The sequence below is a fragment of the Xiphophorus maculatus genome, chromosome 12 (genome assembly GCF_002775205.1).
Source record: "Xiphophorus maculatus strain JP 163 A chromosome 12, X_maculatus-5.0-male, whole genome shotgun sequence".
NCBI classification, from domain to species: Eukaryota; Metazoa; Chordata; class Actinopteri; order Cyprinodontiformes; family Poeciliidae; genus Xiphophorus; species Xiphophorus maculatus.
The window spans coordinates 17,605,682-17,628,371 of record NC_036454.1 but is presented as its reverse complement, the minus strand read 5'-3'; the positions used below and the strand labels follow the sequence as shown (position 1 = coordinate 17,628,371).

Genomic DNA, 22,690 nt, shown 5'->3' with positions numbered 1-22,690 from the left:
TCTACACATGCATGTCCCGTTTAACTTGTATTCGGGATAGAATTTAAAAAGGAGTAAAAGTAACCTTTTTTGCTGCTAAAGTGATTTAAAGTATTTGATAATTGTGACTCTAGCACTTTAACATCTCACTAGCAGGACGTTAAACTGTAGGAATGATGATGGAAAATATTGATGAAACTGTAAACTTTTTTAAAACCTTGATACTCATAACTGGCTTATGCCTTTGCCCAGCTGCCTTTCAATCCTTTCTTCCTCTTTTTAATTTGGATAAAAGGATAGGTGACGCAAGAGGAGCAAACATGGTTTTGTACTCCCACTTTTTTGACTCAGACTGATTCTAATCCTGATAAATTTATAAAGCTTTTAACCTTCATCAGACTTTCTAAAATGTAAATCAAAAGTAGACATTGGAAATGGTTGCCTCTTTCCTTCACCTCTGAGTTGGTTCAATCAGTAATCAGCAACATTTTCAAGCTAAATTAACTGTAAACTCTTAACTAGTAAGGTTATCATTTTAGTATATATCTGACAGCATAGAAACAATCTTTTACAGCTGAGATGTTTAGACTGTTTATGGGAGATTATAGATCGAAGCCCTGATCTTCCATTATTATGATTCCCAAGTGTTTTTAGGTACTTTTCTGTTCCATTAAAATTGATCTTGTCTTGTATGTCAATATAGCTGCATCTTAATAATTAGGAACCACATATATTTTTCTATCTTGAACCTACTATGAACAGAGACCGATTGCATCTACAGATTGCATAAGTAGGAATTTATGTTGTCGATTGATTTTATAAGATAATTCACTTTTATATAGTGCATGTTTTAACATAATAATGTATGTTATCCAACATGACCAAATTCAAGAAGAACCTCACTGTAATTTTTTTCTGTGTGGTGATGGTATTTTTAAATGTTTTCATAAAAACAAAATACAGCATTGCTTCATGAACACAAATTGTTTTTCTGTGAGACTTCTGCAAGTTAGTGCATAATCTACAGGATTTATCTTTATTAATCTCTTTTGGGAGAGGGATCTGTTATTTGTTTACTGTTGGCCACTACATTGAGGCAAACTCGGTTTTAATACTGTTAATTCTCAGACCTTAGCCCCATATCAGGAACAGAGAGTCTAAACTATTTATCCTACATACTTCATGGATATTTATTGTCATTCCTCCACATCTGTATGCAGGACTCTGATAATCCAGACCTCAGGGACAGAGGCTACATCTACTGGCGTCTGCTCTCCACGGACCCTGTGGCTGCCAAGGAGGTGGTTCTGGCTGAGAAGCCTCTGATCTCAGAGGAGACGGATCTGATTGAGCCGACCTTGCTGGAGGAGCTAATCTGCCACATTGGGACTCTGGCTTCTGTCTACCACAAGCCTCCCAGTGCCTTTGTGGAGGGCAGCCGCGGGGTTCAGCACAAGAGACTCCCAGGCAGTGCTGGATCGTAAGTTACACATTGAACCCTTTATGTTTTAACAGGCTTTTCTAAATGGATGTAGTTTTTTTTTTACCTTGGTTTAAAGAGGAAATACTTTTTTTGTGCTGAAGATGCTTTGCATGCGATAAATTTGTCACACTCACTGTGAGCATGAATGTCACCATTTTGAGGCTTTTATTGATGCATTAAATCAATCTCTTGATCATGAAACTCGCTTTACTGTGGAGATTGGCACTTGTTTCACATCATGTTTCATTCCTTTTCAGTTCCTAGTTCAGTTCCAGTTTCTGAACATTTTGAACAATTTCCTCTCCAGGTTTAGTCAGGCTCATTTCACAATGAGCTTATATTCCCATCTACCCTCCTTTTGAAATGGCAATCTTGAAATCCATCCCCAAGGACACTGAATTTAATCCAACTACAGATTAGTGAACTGTTCTTAAAAGCCTGGTTTCTGAACTTGCACCAATCAGTTTTAATGAGGTCTACTATTTCTGACTTTAATTTAAAAAAAAAGAGCTCAACCAATCAGAGTTTTGATTGTAGCTTATTTAAAAGTATTTGTTTATAATTCCACACTGGAAACATAAAAGTTCAGATGTGTCCTCAAAGCCCCAAATAAAGTGCCATTCATCTCTGTGGTGAGTGCATGTGTATCGTTTATTAGTAAGGGCACATTTTAATTAAGAAATTGCTGAGCTTGTTTAGTTCATCCTGTCATTTTGAACTTGTTTTACCTCTTTCTAGTGGAGAGAGCGTTGAGAGCCCAGACACTGGCTCTGCAGCTGGAGTTTCTGATGCACCGCCTGCGGTCATACCGTCACAGGGTGACCTCCTGGGTGACCTCCTCAATCTTGATCTGACACCCCCTGCCACCACTGGACCCCCACCCCCAGCCACTTCTGGCATGCAGCTGGGCGCCATGGACCTCCTTGGGGGGGGACTGGACAGCCTGGTACGTTTCAGAAGACCGCTACTTGAGTCAATCTGTCAGGTTTAGATCATTTATAAGCTTAATGTCACTGGGCTAAATTATGGAACATTTTCTTTTCTATTTTTACATTTTATTCTTTTTTCTTTTACTTTTTTTTCTTATCTGTTCTTCTTTTCCTTGTTCAATGCTGCATCTGCAGATGGGGGATGAGTCTGAGCCGGTAACTACAGAGAAAGGGCACGATATTTGTCAGTCATATAAAACCATTTTTTAAAAAATAAGTCTTAAAGAGCCCATTTTGTGCTTAGGGGGATAATTTCTTTCGGGACTTTTAGAAATGGGGACCTCAGGTAGATGTTGCGCTCTTTGTCCCTTTGTCTTTTAAAAGCTTCACTTTAAAGCCAGTCTGCTCATTAGCCAACCCAATAAAACCAGTGCTAAAGAATGTTGTTGATGTAGCATTTTTCTGAGTAGAGTTGTAATCCTTGGCAAGCTGTATTCACTCAAGAAATGCTTACAAATGGTAAACTTCTCTCTGCCTCAGAGAAAACAGTTTTCTTTAAATGTTTCTGCTTAAACTCACTGTAAAGCTAAATAAGTGGAAGAAAGACTTCAACACACTATTTTTAACACAGCTTTTCTTGAGATTCCTACATTTCCACAGAGGCTTAAAGTTTTAATGAAGATTATTAATAATTATTATTACACACTCTTAACCCATCATTGAAATCTTTCCCAACTAAACTGATGGAAAAGACACAACCTGTACTCCTTGTGTAATGTAATTTAGTGGACTATTCAAACTGATTTTTATACCAGTCAAATAAAGTAGAGAAGCACTTTACTTTGAATTCTTCAGAGTTTATGGATGAACTACAGCCAGGTTAAAGTTTATAGTTATGCTACATTTATTGAAACAGCTCAGGAGTGGAAAGTCATTACAGCTGTGTAATTAATGACTTTTTTACCTTGCAGGAAAAGTAAAAAAGTTTAAAAAAAAGCATAATATGGGCTCTTTAACCCCTGTTTACATAGTTTCCACACACCTGCTTTGATATTTTCATTCATTCATCATCTCATATTGTTTTGACTTGTGCAGCTAGCTTGATGCTAAATCCTTGAGGCCATCTCTCATCTTATTTTTTGGCTCTGCAATGTGTTTCGTCTTTCAATCAGCCGCCCATTCCTCTGCGGACGGACACTCCTCAGTCACCTCAGATCCCGCATCAGTCCCCGTCGCCCCCAGATTACAGCCCCACTGAGGTCGGTCCAGTGGACCACACTGGGCCAGTAAAGGCCAGCAGCCTATATAGACCTTTATTGTTCCACTATTTCCTCTCCGTAGCATCCCCAGCAGTAATCGCTTCCTGTTTGCACTTGTTGTACTGTTGGTTGTCCCATTCAATGAAGGTGGGACTTTACTGAACCACAAATTATGAAGGTTTTGTTCAGTCTGTCTTCAGCCTTCACTTTTAGATGCATTGCAATAAAACCAGTCAAATTTAAGTTATTTATACCAAGTAAGAGTAAAGCATACACATCCTTTGTCTCTAAGTATGTCTCCTTTGTTATTATTTTTTTACTGTGCCTTGCAAATGTATTCGTACCCTTGAACATTTTAATATTTTGTCACATAAAAATCAGACTTAAATGTATCTTATTGAGAAATAATAGATGAACACAACACAGTTCCTAATTGTGAAATGGAAGGAAATCTGTTCCTGGTCTTAATTTTATATTTAAGTAATATCTGAAGAATGCTACAGATTATGAATTTGTTTCTTTTTGCTGCTTTTTAATAAATGTCAGCTTAATGAAGTGTATGACTTATAGTGCATGAGTAATAGCTGCTTTGTAGAAAAATTTGCTCACCTCTCTGTTGCTCCTCTAGAGATGCCACAGATAATATTTACTAATCAGGTGGCTTCTTGTTGCAATTGGTTTCACTGGCTTTTATTTCGAGGTTTCAGAGCAAAAGTTGCTGAATATATATGCATGCCACTTTTTTAATAATTAATTTTGGTAAAACACATTGGAATCCATGTATTGTTTTTGTTCTACTTCACAATTATGATTACTTTGTGAATAGCTATCACTACTCCACTTAAAATCACAATAAAACGGAATATTTTTGCAGGGTTCAGTAATAGTTTAAACCCTATAGCTACCATTAATCACACAGACATTTTCTAGCTCGTTTCACTCCTCCCTCACCCTCTTCAATCTTTTTAGGGTGTTATCTAGTGTTTTTTTGTTCATTATATAGTTTTTAACATTCCTTTTGTGCCTACTCCTCATGCTCAGCTTGGAGGAGACCTTGGAGGAAGTTCAGCTGTAAGTCCTTTTTATTAAAGATCTTTTGAAGTTTAATGGTCTCCTAAGGGGTAACACTGACGGTCCCATATGTTTTATGACCCTTAGATGGGGGCTGGTTTTGGTGCTCCTCCAGCTGCGCCAGCAGCCTCATTCAGCGCTCCTGTTAGCGGCGGACTGGATGACCTGTTTGATCTTGGAGGTGGCGTCGGTATGCCCATGGGAGCCTACAGCCCACCAAAAACAGTAAGTTCGTACTCTAGGATTGAAATTCACTGGTTGCATAATTATGGAGCCCTAACAATTCATCACTTTGTCCACAGGTTTGGCTGCCAGCCATGAAGGGCAAGGGGCTTGAAATATCTGGCACTTTTGCCCGCCGTGCCGGTGTCATCCAAATGGAGATGACTCTCACTAATAAAGCAATGAGTGTCATGACTGACTTTGCCATTCAGTTTAACAGGAACAGGTAGGATCGAGTTCTGTCTTTTATTTGTTTACATTTCTGTCATGAGTTGAATTTTGTGAAATTTCTTCCTCTTTGTTTGTCTTTAGCTTTGGTCTTGCTCCAGCTGGTCCTCTCCAGGTTCTGACCCCCCTCAGCCCCAACCAGAGCATCGAAGTGACCCTTCCACTCAATACGGTTGGACCTGTTATGAAGATGGATCCACTCAACAATCTGCAGGTAAAACCTACACTATGAACAACATTTCTAAATGTTACCTGGCTGGGTTGGTTTTCATTCAGGTTCAGTGCTTCCCTGTCCATCACTAGCTGCGTTTCCATTACAAATGCTCACAAATCTTTGTCGATATTCTGCTAATGTCGAAAAATCACAATTTTGCAATTGCAGCGTTTCCATTAAGTAAGAAATGAAATTAAAATCACATGTCAATATGCTTGTTCATGCAACGAGTTATTACAAACAATAGCAGTGACGGTTGTAAACAGTTACATGATATACATTCATAACTCAGCCTTGTTGCTGGCGCTCATCATCTATCAGCCATCAGAGGAAACATCTGCGTCTTATTCAGGGTTTGGCGCAACAAGCCCTTATACTTGGCAGCAGCTACTATGCAGCGTTTTTGAGAAATTATAGTCTGTGATTTCACAGAAGAGCTACAGATACAACACATTTGAATGACAACTTTTTATGAAATGTGCGATGTTGTGAGAGCTTGGGTGGAGCCAGCTGCACATTGTCCAAAAAACCCCCAAAAACAAACCATCATCCTCCTACGACTTCCTGTCGTCTTCTTTGTGGTTTTCACTAGTAGTAACATCTGGCTGTTGATCACATGACTCACCAGCCAGTTTTCTGCAAAAAACGTTTTTCCATTGCGGTTTTGCGAAATACATTTATTTCAATATTGCTGAAAATCCTCCTCAACCTGGCGCAGAAATGTTTTTTAAGAAAAAACGTTAGTTTTTGCAAAATTGCTGTGTCTTCATTATCAAATCTATTTTTGGAATTTCAAGCAATTTTCTGATTAATGGAAATGCACCTAGTTCAGGGTCATGATTGAACAGGTCAACATGATCAGGTATCAGTGCAAAACAGAGCCCTAACGCTGTTCAGCTCTGTTTGACTCGGTGTCCTGAATGTATCCATTGAGACGCTGTCTTGAAATGACCAAGTGCGTTGCGTTGTTATTCTACCATGCTATTGTCCCATTTTGAGAATAAAACGGTTTAAGCCTGAAACATTCACCAACGCTACTGTGAAAGGTTGTAAATGGAGCAATGGTTGGGTTTTGATCTCTGTGGCTCTTTTTGACTGGGCTGACTATTGCTGCCTGCACCTGGGAAGGGAAGATAAGACTGCTAAAGGGGGGATGAGAAAGGGAATGGATGGTCATTAATGGTTTCACATGCCTCCTCCTTTTTCTCCTCGCCTGCACAGCTTTTCTAACATTTCTACTTTTCCTATGAACAGTATTGATCTGGCCTATTTCCACTGTTTATAGTATATTTTTCAGTTTTACTTTGTAGGATAGTTACACATGCAGATGCCATCTGTATTCATGTCAACTTTTTTATTTTGCATCTTCATGGCATTTGTAGTGAAGTCCTCCTAGCATAGTAATGAAATCGTACAAACTCCACGTTACACAGACCTGACAATCTTTAAAAATTGAGGAGCCAAAGTTGCAACACCAATATTACCTTAACTAATAAAGCTCCATCTCAAAAACGTTGCGTTATTTGTGCAGCATCTTAGGAATAAGATGCTGCATTGAATTATTCATGACTCACTCTTCTAGCAAAGCTGCAGCTCTTTATAAAGCTGGGTAATGACAGTAACATTGCCTGCTACTTGTTTCTGCAGATGCTTCCTTTATTAGATCTGTGTTTATCTGTTTCACACTCTCGTGCTTAATCCTTCAGGACCGTAAAGCTGACTGAGAAGCTAAGGCAAACAAATTCCTTATTAAATCTATAGCTTGTCAGATAAAATCTTTGGAGTATTTATAAATGTTCTCATTTATCCTATTTTTATCCTTGTCTGCTCCTTATTTCTCCTTTTTGTGTCTTTATTTTTAGCACTCTTGATGCATTTTAAGAATGCTATTTATAGATCAGAAACTTTTGCTTTATTTAGATTATTGGAGTCATATTTCAAAATAGCACTCTGCAAAAATTATTGAAAAAAGAAAACAAGAAACCAGCAGTAAAAATGTACATATATGTCAGTGAATATAATATGTAAAATAGACTCTTTATTACGATAAAGATAAATACTGTGTATGTTAAAACATTTAAAGAAGCAAAACGAAGGCGTAATAAGTCTGCACTGTTTCATGCTCAACACAGTTTAAAGCTAATTTGTAGAGCAGATCATGTGAACTCCTGGTACAAAAGGTCAGGTTTCTTGAGGCTCATACCTCCCACTTCCTCTAGATAAAACTCCAGTGGATTCAATGCACTTATTAGAGCCTTGTTTGGAGAAAAATAGAGCCTGGAGCTAAATAAAGCTTTGACTCATGTGTCCAGAAGAACATTAATGCTTTTTAGATATTTATAAGTAGTGGAGCAATGCAGTTTCTTTCATTTGCTGTTTTTAGTGAGAGTTTAACTCATTTTATCACATATACAAGATTATGAAATAATACAGAACCCTGCTAAAGCTGTTTTATCTGCTTCTGCAAAGGTTGGACTGATTTATTTATTAAACTGTGTGGCTTGGCAATGGGACATCATTGAGTACTGTGTTGTTCAGCGGCTGGCTCTGAATACCTAGAAAGCAGGATGGCAAATGGCCAGTTATATCATTGGATGTGTTTTTGATTTTTTCTTTCATTTTGTTTGTTTATTTTTGATGAACAGATTTGTGATCTAAAAGATTGACAACACTGAAAACAATCAAGTGCTGATTTGCTTTGAAATTATGATTGAGACCAACAATGAAAAAAACCCATTCGATCCAGAAATCATCTCACACTTTAAGTTGGCACTTTTCAAAGCAGTTGTCACAAACACATTTGAAATATTACTTAATTTTTTACATTTTTTTTCTATTTGACAGGTTGAAAGCTGTTGTTGACTAAATGAAAGGTACCAACAGCCTTGTGATCTGAAATTGTATTTTTCAGAGATTCATTTGAATTTATAAAGTCTGATTCTAAATAAATAACTCTTTTCATTGAATTCGGAGGATAGTTGAATACTCCAACTTTTTGGACCACACTAAAAGAAGTGACGTCTCTCGGTGAAAAGCACTTGAAAAGTAATTATTCTGAGATGGCTTCTTGTTTCTCCTCTCATCCAAACTTAATCCCCTCCCCGCAGGTGGCTGTTAAGAACAACATTGACGTGTTTTACTTCAGCTGCCAGTACCCCATCAGCATGCTGTTTGTAGAAGATGGGAAGATGGGTGAGTGCTTCCTTGCTAAATAGCTTCACACAAATGCCTCTGAGCCCTGCTGACGTCAGCCGGTGTACTATAAGCAGCCCTCTCTGAAAGATTGATGCCTGTGACTCTTCCTGGACGTGTACTGCGAATGCTTGTTTACTGTCCACCAGCTAAAAGCCTGTCGCTTCACATGGCAGGGCAGATTATACAACAGGGCCATTTTGAGTCCTCTTTTTGTTTTTCTTTTGTTCTTGAGTTGCTGTTTGATTTATTTGGTGAAAATGTGTCAGCATTTGTCCCTGTGGAGCCGTCTGATGGGGCTAGCAGCATGTCTGCTGCCAGAGGCTGAGAGTTAATGCTCCACAGCCAAAGCCACAGCAGGACACCTTGTCTCGACAGTCAAAATGAACTGCTCACACACTGCTTGCTTCCTTTATTATTATTATTTTTTTATCTCTGTTGCACTGTGGAAAAACTCATAGTAACGCAAATTGTGCTGCTATTGACCCATATATTTCAGAAAGCTTTTGTGGAACTCACCCAATGATTGCATGTCTTCATTAACAGAGAGACAAGTTTTCCTCGCCACATGGAAAGACATTTCTAATGACAACGAGGCCCAGTTTCAGATCAAAGACTGCCATCTCAGCTCGGGTAAGACGGGGGGGTTAATGAAAAGAAAAACACATCACTGCACAGCCGTGCGCTGCAGCCTCTTTTCATACTAAAATAGCCAGACGGAGATGTGTCTATCTCAAAACTAATCCCAGCTAATGAAGCAAATTGTATTTGATAAAGACTCATCAGCTGCACTCTCTATTTATGTGTCATAATTTAGTTTTACATGAGTGTGAGCAGCGCTGAAGAGAAGAATTCATAATAATGGCTTAATGGAGAGTTACCCCGACAGATTGAATTTCTTTTCCAGGAACAAAGAGAGAGGATTTCACGTCCTGCTGGGGTGCGTCAGGGAGACTCAGGCCGCAGAGAGGAGTTATTTCAGAATTAGAAACTACACAGGTGTTTCACAGAAAGCCCGGGGTGAGAATGTCTAGGGTAGGTTAAGGGAACAAGAGATTCTGCAGGGTCCAGTGCATTTAATGACAGATGGTCTCAGAGCATGACCGAAGTCAGTGAGGGGTTTAGGTTTAAATATCTGAGCTAAGATAAACTGTGCTTCACCATTTTCAGCAGTGAGGTTGATCTCTTGTTGCGTTCTTTGTTAACAGATGCAGTCTCCAACAAACTTCAGGGTAGCAACATCTTCACCATCGCTAAGCGCACCGTGGACGGCCAGGACATGCTGTACCAGTCCACCAAGCTCAGCAACGGCATCTGGGTTCTGGCTGAGCTCAGGGTTCAGACAGGAAACCCGACTTTCACAGTGAGTCTTGCACAACAAACTGTTCAATTTAATCACGGCTCTCAAAACTATCTCAATTGTGATTGTGCTGCTAATTACTGAAGAAGGAAACAGCTGGGAGGAGACAAGGTCACCTTCAGTGATTTAGTTTGAAAGACGATTAAAATATTTAGAAATATTTCACTATGAGAACAAGCAGACAATGGAACCCTCATCTAAATGAAAGACGAGGGACAGATGGATTCCTTTGATGAGGAAAAAGTTGGGGGTTTTTTTCACAAGCTTACTTTCCAAGCTTTCTATAACCTATTACATCCATGGATACACTCAGTAAATTGCAGAAGTATTCACACCCCTTAAACCACAGGTGTCAAACTCCAGTCCTCAAGGGCCGGTATCCTACAGTTTTTAGATGTGCCACAGGTACAAACCGCTGGAATGAAATGGCTTAATTACCTCCTCCTTGTGTAGATCAGTTCTCCAGAGCCTTAATGACCTAATTATTCTATTCAGGTGTGGTGCAGCAGAGGCACATCTAAAAGTTGCAGGACACCGGCCCTTGAGGACTGGAGTTTGACACCCCTGCCTTATACCTTTTCATTTTTGTCAGATAAACATAAACCTTTAATATACCATTGACACATTTTACGTCATATATCTGCACATAGTTTTAATTTCTGCCTAGGATTAATAGTTTTTTGGTAACACTTTATTTGAAAGTGTGTGCTTAAGACTAACATAAGCATGACATAACAACCTGTCAAGAACATTAAGGCATCCTTTTGAATGTTTGACTGTTGTCATTTGGTAAAATGTTCCTTTTGTAACTGAACTAAATTTTACATTATTTTGCAAATAAGATTTTGTGTGGTTTGGATTAGTATTCAACCCCCTTCTCTTTGATACCCCCAAATAAAACTGATTGTCCTCAGAAGTCCACCTAATAGGCAGATAAAGCCCACTTGTGTTTCACATAATTGCAGTATAAATCCAGCTGTTCTCTGTAGGCCTGGGAGCTTCATGAGAGAACAAAATTCACACTTAAATTTGTGTAAGAAGAAAAGTTCATAGAATGTTCATAGAAATAAACGTTAGATGGTCTCCATCCTACATTGTGCAGATTTTCTTGTTGTTTATTGATTGTTTTTTTTGCTTCCCCTGTCATCCTGCTATATCTGAATGAAGGTGCAGGATTGTAAGAGTAACAGTTTTGTTTTTGTTTTTTCCAAAGAAAACACCAATTTCTGACTTTAATCTCACAAAGATGTTGTATGAGAACATATTATAGTCGATGAAACCAAGCAGGAAATGTTGGGACATAATTCCAAAAGGCTTAGCACAGACTTTGACAGCATAGTCCCAGTATAAGTCAGCGTTGGTAGCATTATGCTTTGAGGTTTTTCTTTCTTTAAGTGAAACTCTCTGCTTTGTGTCCAAATGTGTTTCAATTTTTGCCCAAAACTTTTCTGCTAGAAATGTGAAGATAGGTTTCAGATTTCACAGTGAGTTCATGCATACATCTAAATCCATAAAAAATGACGTAAAGCTGCAGTATGTAACTTTTATAAGCACTGTGTTTTTACACATTTGTTAAATCTGTCACCATGTTGTGACAGTGTGGCATGTGACTGATGACCTCCTTTCTGTGCTACTTTTGCCATTTGAAGAAATCCACCGCTTTGTCAGAAACAACCAATTAGAGCCAGGAGGAAGATGTGTAAATAATCCTCTGGTACGTGCTGCTAAATGTGCTAATGGTGGAGAAACACCTTACCGTTACAGGAAAATTGTTTATCCACCGTCATCAGGGAGGGTGTGATCAGTGTGGTCCTCCTCCTGGCTCTGATTGGTTGCTTTTGACTAAGCTGTGTACTTTTGGAGATAGCTGTAGGACCACAGAGGGGAGATGGAGGAGCTTGATTTTCTTTGTTATATTTTTTCTTCTGCAGACTCTGTCTAATATCATACAACATAGTGATAGTTTAAACAAACATGTAAACACACACGTGTATATATATGTTTTAATAAAAGCTACATACTGCAGCTTTGAGAAAGTTGCCATGTTTGAAGCTGACTCCTACCAAAGAAAACTGAATCGAAAGGTGCTTCAGATCATGTTGATTTAAGTCTGTGCATACTTAAAGTGAGCAAGGTCTTTCAATTTAGTTTAAGAGTCTTCTGTACTGAATAAAGTCGGAATGATTCAGCGATCAGACTGTCACTGCTCCACCACGACGATCGAGACTATTGACGTTCTGGGATCCGAGTGAACAAGCAGCCGTGACAGAGACGGATGCACAGCGTTGAACAGCAAACTTTCTGAGTATTGTGTGGGTGTATTGACGTGTTCCTGTCCGTTATGACGTTGCCCGTCTCTGCTTTGTCAGCGAGTCTCGGCCATGAAGTTGATGGATTGTGTTTGGCGTACACATTCAGAACGAGCGGTGACCTTGATGCGACTCGCCTCCCTGCTCATTTCTCCGTCAGCGTTCGCCTCATGTTTAATTTATAAGGCGGCGTCAATTGTCTTTTTGTTTACTCCTGTCTGGCCCCGTCAATTTATCAGTCATCCAATGTGTGGTCATTAAATCCTCAGAATTTGCATTTGGTTCACACTTCCCTCAGTTTATCAATCATTGCACAGACCAACCTGTTAAACAGAAATGTAATTCCAATAATAAGTATCCTGAGTGATTGAGGAATATTTGTTACCCTGGAAGAAATGTGTAGTTTATTTTTGTATTTCACAGCACATCCTGTTTTATTAAACTTTAATGATCCAGGAAGCTTGCTCTTATCCTTCAGTATTTTCTCTTCCTGTCTTTATTCTGTTCTGCTTCATTTTAAAGTCCAAAGTATTCCTCAGTATCGCTCAAAGCTCACTGATTCAGTGCCATTCAGAATTATGGCACTGACCTTGAAATTAAATTGGAACATTTTCCCTCCTCACATTTATTTTATTTAACTGATTAATTTTTCTCCTGAGTATAATTTTAGTCCTAAAACATCTTTTCTTCGTCCTTCTCATCATCATCTCTGACCTGTTTGCCTCTTCCTGTTGAAGACAATGCATTCCCACAGCATGATGCTGCCACCGACATGTCACAGTGGGGATTGTAGGGTCAGGCTGATGTGCAATGCTAACGTCCTGTAACGTAGGACATTTTGCATGTCATCTCAGAAAGCATACTATCTTGGTCTCTTCTGACTAGAAAAGCTTCTTCCTCGTGTTTCTGTTTTCTATTTTCTTGCCTGTCCTTCATCAAGGTTAAACTAATAGTTGCCCTGTCAGCAGTTTTCTCCCACCTGAGCTGCAGTTCTCTGCGACTCCTCCAGGGTTACCGTGATCGTTTTGACCACTTCTCTCCTTTCATGGCCTCTCCGTTTAGGTTTCCCACCATACTGTTCTCATTTTCAAATGACTGATTCAAGATCAAGATCCTCAGAGCTTTGGGATATTGTTTCTTGATCTAACTCTGCATCAACTGCATTTGTTCACAGATTTTCTTTTCTCTAACAAACCTGTTAAATACAGGTCAGCTGTACTGATTAAATTAACATGAGAAAATGTAAAAAAAAAAAAAAAAAGGTCTTGAGGAGCAAATGGTTTTGCATGGCACAGTAGGCTACAAATTGTGCAGTGAACGTAGCCGCAGAGTTTATATTGCTGCATGCACATAATGTACAGTGACGCTGTGAGCTGCTGCCTGCTGCAGGGCCCCAGCGCTCTCTTGGCACAGAACATTAAAGCCAAGCTGCCAAAGCCTTTTGTCGAACGCTATTTTTAGACCTGAAGGAGTAAAGCGCTGTCACTGCATTTTTCACTGGGTTTTATGGTGTTTCAGAAAACAAAACAAAACAAAAAAGGGATTAAGAATAATTTTCTTCAGAGGAAACATACAACGCTTATGGGTTCTTTTTTATTTATTTTTATCTTTTTTTCTTCCTTCTCCTGCTCTGCACCCAGTGTTGTTCTGAACCATAATCATAGCTTGGCCTATTTTTCCCTCATAATCTAAACTTGATTGACTTCAGCTCTCCCACGATACCTTTCTATTTATATGAACTATTAAAGATTTGTCCCAGTTCCACTCTCCAGTCTGCTTCTTGCTAACTCTTTAGAAATGTGTTTAATTATTTAGGAAGTTAAATAATTCAAATTCACAATTTTGAATTCAGATTTTTGTTTTGTTTTTGTATTATTTTTTTTTACAAAAACAAAAATTTTACAAAAGAGATTTGCTCGCTTTGAAAATTGCGTAAACTAAGATCTTTATGGGGGAACAGAAATATAACAATTTATTAGTAATATGAAGAAAAGGAGCTGGAGCTCTAAACTTGCACAGCTGGAGACTCGGCACCTATTGAGTTGATATGACATTGTATTCGTTAGAGCCATGTCTCTAACATTCCCACTTTTCCACACATTCGCACCTTTCTTTGCTGAAAACAGCTGTCTGCTGCAGGTGAAAACAACTCTACGAAGGCAATGGGAAGAAAGAAAAAGTGAGAAGTTTTCGAGCAGACAGGAAACACTGCAGAATGGCTTTTATTCCTGTATGAAACATCAGCTGCAGCTCCAGTCTACTTCCTTTAACGACCTCATTTCCCATCTCTGAACTTATCTATACTGTATATCTGGGAGCTTTGGGATGCTCCTCATCTTCTTGACATGAAGATGGGGTGTTTTCATCTGCCATCTCCTGTCCCCATGGTAACAATGTGACCAGTGATGTTGGGAGTTTTTAAATTTTTATTTTTATTTTCCTCTTCTCTGCCCACCTCTACAGCGTGTTCTTACTGTTGTCAGTAAACTCAGAAATAGACACCATGAAGCTCCATGAATGCACAAGGCTTCAGTTTGCCTACAAATCCATTTCTGTTCAGCATCCCGACATACAAATATTGTATGTCGGGATTCTGAGCCTGTGAGCTTTATTGCTTGGGTTCTTTTTTAATAGAAGGCCAAAAATTTTAATTTCTCAATATCACACTTACGGTGCAGCTCAAAGGTTTACATACACTCATAATTGGGGTGAATGTTGTTGTTTTTTTTTTTTAAAGGTTGGTAACAAAATTAACAATATCGTTTGAAACAGGACTCAATGTTTTCTTCTTATTGCAGTTTCAGAGTAATCCACTGAGAGTCAGAAATATACATACACTCCAACTGATATGCGGTTAAATGTTCCTTAGTAAATTGGTGTAAATCTGGGTTCAGTTTGGGATCTGGTATAATTCTGGATGGTTACTTGACCACTCTTCATGGCAGATATGTATAAGTTCATTTTATTTGATTAGTTTGTTGGTGGGTTTTTGCTTTTTAGGTCAAATTTGAGATCATTCTTGTGTTGGAACATCAATTCCTGCAGAGTTAAATCAACACTATGTCGAGTCTATTTGGTCCTTATCAGAATTGGTGTTAATTTAACTCTTACAGAGTTATTTCAACTATAGTTATAACTCTTTCAAGTGTTAAAATGACTCATTTTCTTGGTGAAATAACTCTGAAAAGAGTTAAATTAACACCAATTCTGATAAGGACCAAATAGACTCGGCATAGTGTTGATTTAACTCTGCAGAATTTGCTGTGAGGAAGCTGCTGTTATGTGGATGTAACCCTCAGCTTCATGCTACCATCTCCACTCTTCAAAGTAGGAATATTTGGATTTTTGTTAGGTTTGGAAGCCTCACATTGACTCCAACATATTTCTTGTCTTCAGAAAGCTCAGTCTTTGCCCCATCAGACCAGAAAACTTTTCTTCAGAGAGAATTTAGCTTTTCTCTGCAGGCAAGCGTGAAGGAGTTGATCTTGATCGATCTCAACATCTGCGGTTCAGTGCTTGCTGAACATCTGAGCTCATTTTTCTTCATTTAAAGACGCAGTTTGGAGAATAACAAATGGAAAAAAAAAAACATTGGCAATGTTTTGGTATCAAAATAATCAGATGGGGGAATAACTAGGATAGCAACTCAGTACATGATAATTGGTTTCTGTGACGCATCTTTTCAACTTTTCTTTGTTTATCCTGATTAAATCTTTTAATTGTTGGTTTGTCTCCCTCCAAGGAATCTCACTGATTTAACTCGTTTTTATTTCCTATACAGATAATCTGCAGACTTTAAGTTTCCATCCATCCGCTACTAAAAGCATTCTGTCAGCAGGCAGCCGATAGACTTCGGATTTTTTTTCTTGTTGTTCGCTGCTGTCGTTTAAATTATTTCTCGTTGTATCTGGTGTTCTTCTGCATCAACACCTGGTTTCACTTTATCCTTTATGCAGGCTTATTTCTGGACGCCTCAGTCGGGTTTCTCCTCACAAACTTCCCAGCCGGTTGTTTTCTTCTTTCTTTGCACCGCATCATTTACATTGCTTTCCTTCCTTTCTCTGACCTGTTGATTCTGTGGCAGAAGGTCTGAGTGCTGAGCTTTCAGAATCAATCTCAGATTTTTAAAATGTATGCTATTTTATCTGTTTCTTAAGGTTTAAGCTAATATTCTTGCTAAAATATTATAAGAGGATTATTGGGGGTTTTTCTGGGATACAAATAGATCATCTCAAACAAGTTTGCCTTTTATAAAATAACTAATAATTCATATTTGTTACAGTTTTGTTCACTCTGTTGCATAATGAAGACATTGAAACAAATGTTAGACACTTGTTTTAATTGAATCACTTTTATAGAGAAATTAGTCTTTTTTTTTTTAGCATTGTAAGGTTCATTAAAGGTGATGTTAACAGGTTTTTGTTGCAGTCCACAGAACTGATTGTTTCTTTACTTACTGGAAAACACAGTGTGTGTATATCACAAATTAATCTAGCACAGTGCATATAAACCTTTCTGGCTCATGATGTTGCAGTTTGAGATTTAATTTTTCCCACCCGGAGCTTGGCGATGCAGAATCAAAACAGTTTGATAGTAAATGCTCACATTTTTTTTTTCCAAGAGGGAAAATAAAACCGTGTAGGAAGAATCCATTAATATTTAACACCCTGTTTTTCCCTCTTCTTCCTACTTGAGTTTGTAATTTCCTCGCCATTATGCTCTGAGGACGTGGCGCTGCTGTTGTTTTTAAAAACAAGCCGAGCTCCTGCGTGCTGCCGTTAGGAGTTGTGCACAGCAGCCGCAGCTTCTGCGCTTCCTGCCATCTTGCTGATAGCAGCGCAGCTGCCTGAACGCCGCCGTCAGCAGCTTGTATTAGTGAAGACCGCAGAGCCGAGGGAGGCTTTGCGCTGCTGCGGCGTTATTTATCGACAACCCTGCGTTTCCCGCTTTGCGGCTCTTCAACACATCATCCCGTTTCAGGTGAATACCTGATCAACGTAATTAGGATAATGGAGCAAACATTATAGAGAATTAGTGGCGCTGATACGGGGAGAGGCGACAGACAATTAATGGCTTATAACAAAATAAGTGAACACACCGGCTTGTAATTAGGATAATGGAGGATTACTCAACATAATGTTAATTCACAAAGAAAAAAAAACTCAGCATCAAATCCAGTGAAAAGCTTCGAAGAAATATGAGAAAAGGGGTCACACTGTCCTTTTCTGCTTAACTAGATGAACGATCCAGCCATCGCTGCAAGCAGCTGTTTCAGAATGTGCCTCTTTACCTGAATGTGCCACTCTTGGGTTTGACTGGTACGCCTCGGGGTTGTAAAACCACAATGTGACCCTGCCTCCTACGCACTAATCAGCTCCTCTTCAGTGTAACAAATGGGATTCTGAGCGGTGACGGTGATTACAGCAGAAAGAGCGGCAGCGCTTCGCCGTCTCTGTGGGGGGGACAGGTTGTCCTCGTCTTTCCCATCAGAGACTCGTGGGTCATTAAAGCTTCTGGCTGCCACAGGGCTGAGAGGATTTCACTCCTGCAGAATTTTAATTACTGCATTTTTTCCCCCCCAAATCCTTTCGGTCCGATTTGCTTTCTGCGACATCGTGATAGAATCTGGACTGATGCAAGCAAGAACCCCCGCTGCCTGGTGTTTCCTCTAAACGGCACACTCCTGGTTGTGGAGAAAAATAATATCTGCAGTCTGACAGGAGAGGGGAGCGGGGGGGGTAGCTCACTTTATGATGCTCCATTAAATCCAGAACCTTTTCCCCAGCTGAGGCCGACATCAAAGAGCAGGCAGGCCGCCGCTGTTTCCTCCAGTGTGCTTATGTATCTGTATTTCTGTCCGTAGGTCTGCCTGTGCCTGATAAGACTAAATTAAGGGCCTTTTAATCCGAGGCTCTTTCTTTTCTTTTTTTTCCTCCCATGTGAGAAATAATTATTGCTGTGTCCTGATGAAGATGTTTAAGATGTTTAAATGAGTGATCATGTCATTCTAGTTACCCATCATGGCCTGATTTACCCCAAAAAATCTCTCGAAACTCGACTCAAGAATGTTGATTTCTGAGGTGTCTATCAGTATCATTCATTTTTATGCTGTTTTATTATAATTTGTTTAAATCAGTTTTGTTTTTTCTGTTTATTTTGTAGTCTTTTTGTTTTTTTTACTTTCCTTTTTTTTTTTTTTTTAGCTTATTTCCCAATTTTGCTTGTTGATTTTACTGAGTGGTCAAAAGTATTTTTTATTTTTTGCTCATAGTCAGTAAAAATATGGAATTCACTTTAATATGTTAGGGTAAAAAAGAACAAGAAAAATGCCTAATTTAATCTTTTTTTGCTCTTTCAATTTCTAAAGGGCAACAGTCTTAACGCCTTGATTTCTATAAAAACTGACATTTCTGATTTACCACATCATATTTTAACATTTTGGTTTTGTCTCGTACTGACTAAAAGCACGAGTGTTCAAAACTGATATGCTGCTACATTTTGGCCTTTTGACAACTTTCAGTTCAAGTTGAATTGGAGCTGCGGCTCCTAAAGTACGTCTAATGTCCTTATGTCAATAAAGGTGGTGGTACGAGTTCACAGTTTGTTTTCTTTCATTATTTGTGGGTCTTAAAGACAGTAAAATCTGACTACTATTTAAGAAGATCCATAGATTATACTTTGTAAATGTCTGGAATTTTTGTACAATTGAGTGGAAAATATCTAGATTTGAATCTGGTAAATCGTATAGTAATGAAAACAATAGAAAACCCCCCCCAAAAAGTGGAATAATGTATATTAAACGCATTTCCCCAAAAATGAAAGGATCCATTACTAAAAATAATCTTTTGAAGCTCGATCGCTGTTGGACTGCTGGTGTCCTTCAATGTCTGTTGCTGTTTTCACGCTGGGATGTTTTTCTTATGAAAGCAAAAAAAAAAAAAAAACTTGAGCTTTAACTCTAAGTCATGAGTTATCTTATCAAATATTTTTGAGGGAATAATATACTTAGGGGAACATCTTTGAGCACGAAGATTTTAGATAAGATTAAACAGTCAGTTGTCTTATCGCTCGTTAAAACCTGCGTGTCATTAATCAGATCCTTCTGTCCCTCAGGTGTGTCTGAAGTGCAGAGCTCCAGAGGTTTCTCAGTGCGTCTTCCAGAGCTACGACGCCGTGCTGAAGAACTGAGCGAACATCCGACCGTCCGCTGCGCTGCACCGACCTTCTGGCACCTTCTTCTGCTCTTTCTCAGCGACGCGTCGACCAGGTTGCAGCCTGGTGCAGCGCAGAAACGCCGTCCTGCAGTCATGTTGTCCTTTCAGTAGATGACCTAGCCGTCGGTTGTAACCTATTAGAGCAGCACTATTAGTTCCCGAAAAGACGGCACCGATTTCAGGCTTTCTATCTTTTAATTATGTTTAGTTCAGGATTTTCGTCTTGAGCTAAATTATTCGAACATCTTCAGTTTTTCTTGCCTTTCCCTCATAATGACCCATATTCATTAAGGGCCAGACGGCGGACCGACGTCTGTCCTTGTGACTTTCTCTGCATGAGGCTCTACAATCATTTTCTAGCCCCGCTTCTCTGCAAACTTCAGTCTATTTTTAGCACCCGCAATCAGCAGGTGAGCCATCAGCTTCAGTATATTTATTTAGGGGTGCATTTAAGTTGAGGCGCAGTAGAAAGAGGCCTGTGACTGATGGACACATAATTACTTAAACTACACTATAGTGATTTTTATAAAGTTTTCTTTAGTATCTTTACAGAGCGGTGGATCTGGATCTACTACTGTTTTTGAAAGCAGAATGTCTGTCCGACGTATGCATGGAAATCTGTCGGGGTTTTTTTTTTTTTACATCAATATCTCGACATTTAGAGACTAGCAGCGTGTGTCAGCTCACTGCTCTCGTGCTTAGTCATTCCATGGTTTAATTTGTGTTTTGTATTCTCCCTGTTAGTGTTCATGCAGCAGGCTGGAAGAGAGCCTCAGGGTGCAAGGTTTCTTTCTTTTTTTTTAATATGTCCTGTCGGTTCCTGCGTCAGCGACGGCCTCTCGGGCTCTCTGCCACTCTGCTCTCGCTTCCTCTGAAACCTCGCTGCAGCTCTCCACCGGAGATGAAGGCCCAGGTGACACAAACTAATGTCATTTGTTACAGATAAAAGCATACGTCTCGTAGCACACTGTCTCACCTGAAGGAGGGCTAATTGGATTTGTTTTCCAAGTCGTCACTCTGAAGCCCTTTGTCTCTTCGGCATGAATGCACCTACTCTCACTACTTCATGAAAATAGAGGCTGTGCATTCTGTGTGCGTCCCTTTTGTGTGTGTTGACGGATGATTCATATGACATATGCTGTGTTAATTAATCAGATGTTTAATCAGAGGTTCTTGATTTACTTGATTTTGTCGTATGTGTGTACGTTGTTTGGAGAAAAACAATTAAAGTCCCCTGACGAATCCACATGGTTGTTCTTGTTTTTTCTCCTGACATCCCAGGTTATTGTAGGATGTAAAACATTACCTCGGTTATTTGCTCGGTAAAGTTCACATTTTTATAGACCCCTCTGGTTTGTTTTCCCACCGAGCTTTGTAACAACCAGTGACCTTTAAGATGTCCATGACTGTGCTCCCAGGTCACCAGCTGCCAGTGTTGCACACTTGATGCTCAAGCATGCAAACAAAACCCTGAGCTCTCTGCTCAGCACTTAGTGGCCTACACAAGGATTCGTACAGCTTGAACCTTTCCACATTTTGTCTTGTTACAGTTAACACAATCTAACACATAATTATAAAAGGAAAGAAAATTCAACTTTAATTTCCAAAAAAGTGCTTTATGATATAACAAAAAAAAAAAAATCTGAAGTGATCAGTTGTGCTCACTTCCCTTCACTGATGCTCTTAAATAAGATTCAGTGCAACCAGCTGCATTTACACGTCACCCCATGAATCCACCTGTGTGTAATTTAGTCTGAGTAAACCTCCAGCTCTTCTGTGAAGTCCTCAGAGGTTTGTTAGAGAACCAGCGACATCTAGAAGACCAAGTAATGCTAAATGGATTTAGCTTCTACAGCACTTTGTTACTCGGGCAACGTGCAATGCTTTTACACGAGCCGCATTCACTCGGCTGTACTCTGGATATTCGCATTCATGCACTGATTCACCAATCAGTAAGCAGCTAGTGGGCTGAGTTCCTTGGACGACTTGAATGGCTCAATCAAAATCCAGATCAATACACTAAAGTAACCCAGACTTGTCCATAAACACCCAAATTAGTTTCACTAAGAAAATGCAAAAGCCTCAGTATCTAGTGATGCAGAATATTTATTGATCTCAGAGTTTTACTTTTAACCTAAATCTAAAAGCCTTGTATTCTCCTTCCACCTACTTTCTTTTGGTTTATTATGTTGTGGTTGTAATTTGACAGAATATAAATAAACTTCAGTGGCATAAATATCACTGCAAGCCACTGTACTCTCCACTGGGGCTGTGGCTGAAGCAGCAGCCAGGTGTGTCTTAAAGTCCAAAATGCTTTTTATGTGTAACCAGGATTTCTGCCGTTTGAACTGATGTGAAACACAAACACTCAGAAACTCAAACTGTGAGAGAGAAATGTCCCTTTGCATCCAGCAACAGAGACTCGGCGGCTGGCGAAAAGTCAAACACAAAATCTGTGATAACTATCAGATGTTCTGTTAGTAGGAGAATCTGATATTTATCATCTGTTACACAAGCAACCCGATAGGGGGCGCCAATTCGCCTACTTTATTGGCATGGTCTCAATCAACAAGCAGAAAATCCTTGTTTTTATCCTTCTGTATGGGTTTATTCAGTAGTGTTGGTGAGAACCAGAAGGATAGTCCAGTGTTTCTGATGCTTGAACTCTAAAAGCTGCAAAGTAGCACATCGCCCCTCCTGTCATTCTGAGTTTACTCCCAGCAGCCATTTAAACACTTTTTAAATGTTTTATGATACACTGCACTGACATTAGCAGGTGTGTGTTCGTGGTGAGAGCAGAGAACACCAGATGATATTTTATACTATTTATGCACATCTGAGTTGAAGAAATGAAAGTCAGAAATCTGAGTATGAAACGCTGGGATCAGGAGTCTGTTGCAGCTGAGGCAGTCCTGTCCACATAGTTTGAGCTTTGACAAGAGAAAATGGTTACATGTTTCCTGCTATGCTGTTATGCTATTCTGTTGTTGGGATTGAAAGTTTAATGACATAAATAGTTCTTTAAAGAAAGCTATTATGTTTAAAAGAGCTTTTTTTTTTGGATGCTATAAACAGAAACGAGGAGATTTTTAAGAGTTATGTCAAGGTAATGAATGTGTATATTTTTTATTTGTTCCCATAGATAACTACAGATAAAATGTTGAAGATAAAATGTTTCCATCCACTCATCATCAGCATGAATGGCAGGTTAAGTTTGAGTATTTAAAGGC

At 39.2% G+C, this 22,690-nt stretch overlaps 1 protein-coding gene across 5 annotated transcripts in view; it reads left to right on the top strand.

Annotated features, from left to right (window-relative positions):
* ap1b1 (adaptor related protein complex 1 beta 1 subunit) overlaps nt 1-20,706 on the top strand; it is a 31,250-nt gene extending 10,544 nt beyond the window's left edge. For 3 of the 5 annotated variants that reach the window (XM_005794988.3, XM_023343659.1, XM_023343657.1), the window contains exons 13-23: nt 1,200-1,459; nt 2,201-2,408; nt 2,587-2,607; nt 4,692-4,721; nt 4,809-4,946; nt 5,024-5,169; nt 5,256-5,385; nt 8,493-8,577; nt 9,124-9,210; nt 9,786-9,940; nt 19,360-20,706. In XM_005794988.3, the coding sequence (XP_005795045.1) occupies nt 1,200-1,459; nt 2,201-2,408; nt 2,587-2,607; nt 4,692-4,721; nt 4,809-4,946; nt 5,024-5,169; nt 5,256-5,385; nt 8,493-8,577; nt 9,124-9,210; nt 9,786-9,940; nt 19,360-19,434 (1,335 nt within the window). In that variant the 3' untranslated portion in view covers nt 19,435-20,706. Of the gene's footprint in view, nt 1-1,199; nt 1,460-2,200; nt 2,409-2,586; nt 2,608-3,563; nt 3,651-4,691; nt 4,722-4,808; nt 4,947-5,023; nt 5,170-5,255; nt 5,386-8,492; nt 8,578-9,123; nt 9,211-9,785; nt 9,941-19,359 lie in introns of all 5 variants that reach the window. The other 2 variants (XM_023343660.1, XM_023343658.1) reach the window with 2 other exon arrangements.
* Nucleotides 20,707-22,690: the final 1,984 nt, after the last annotated feature.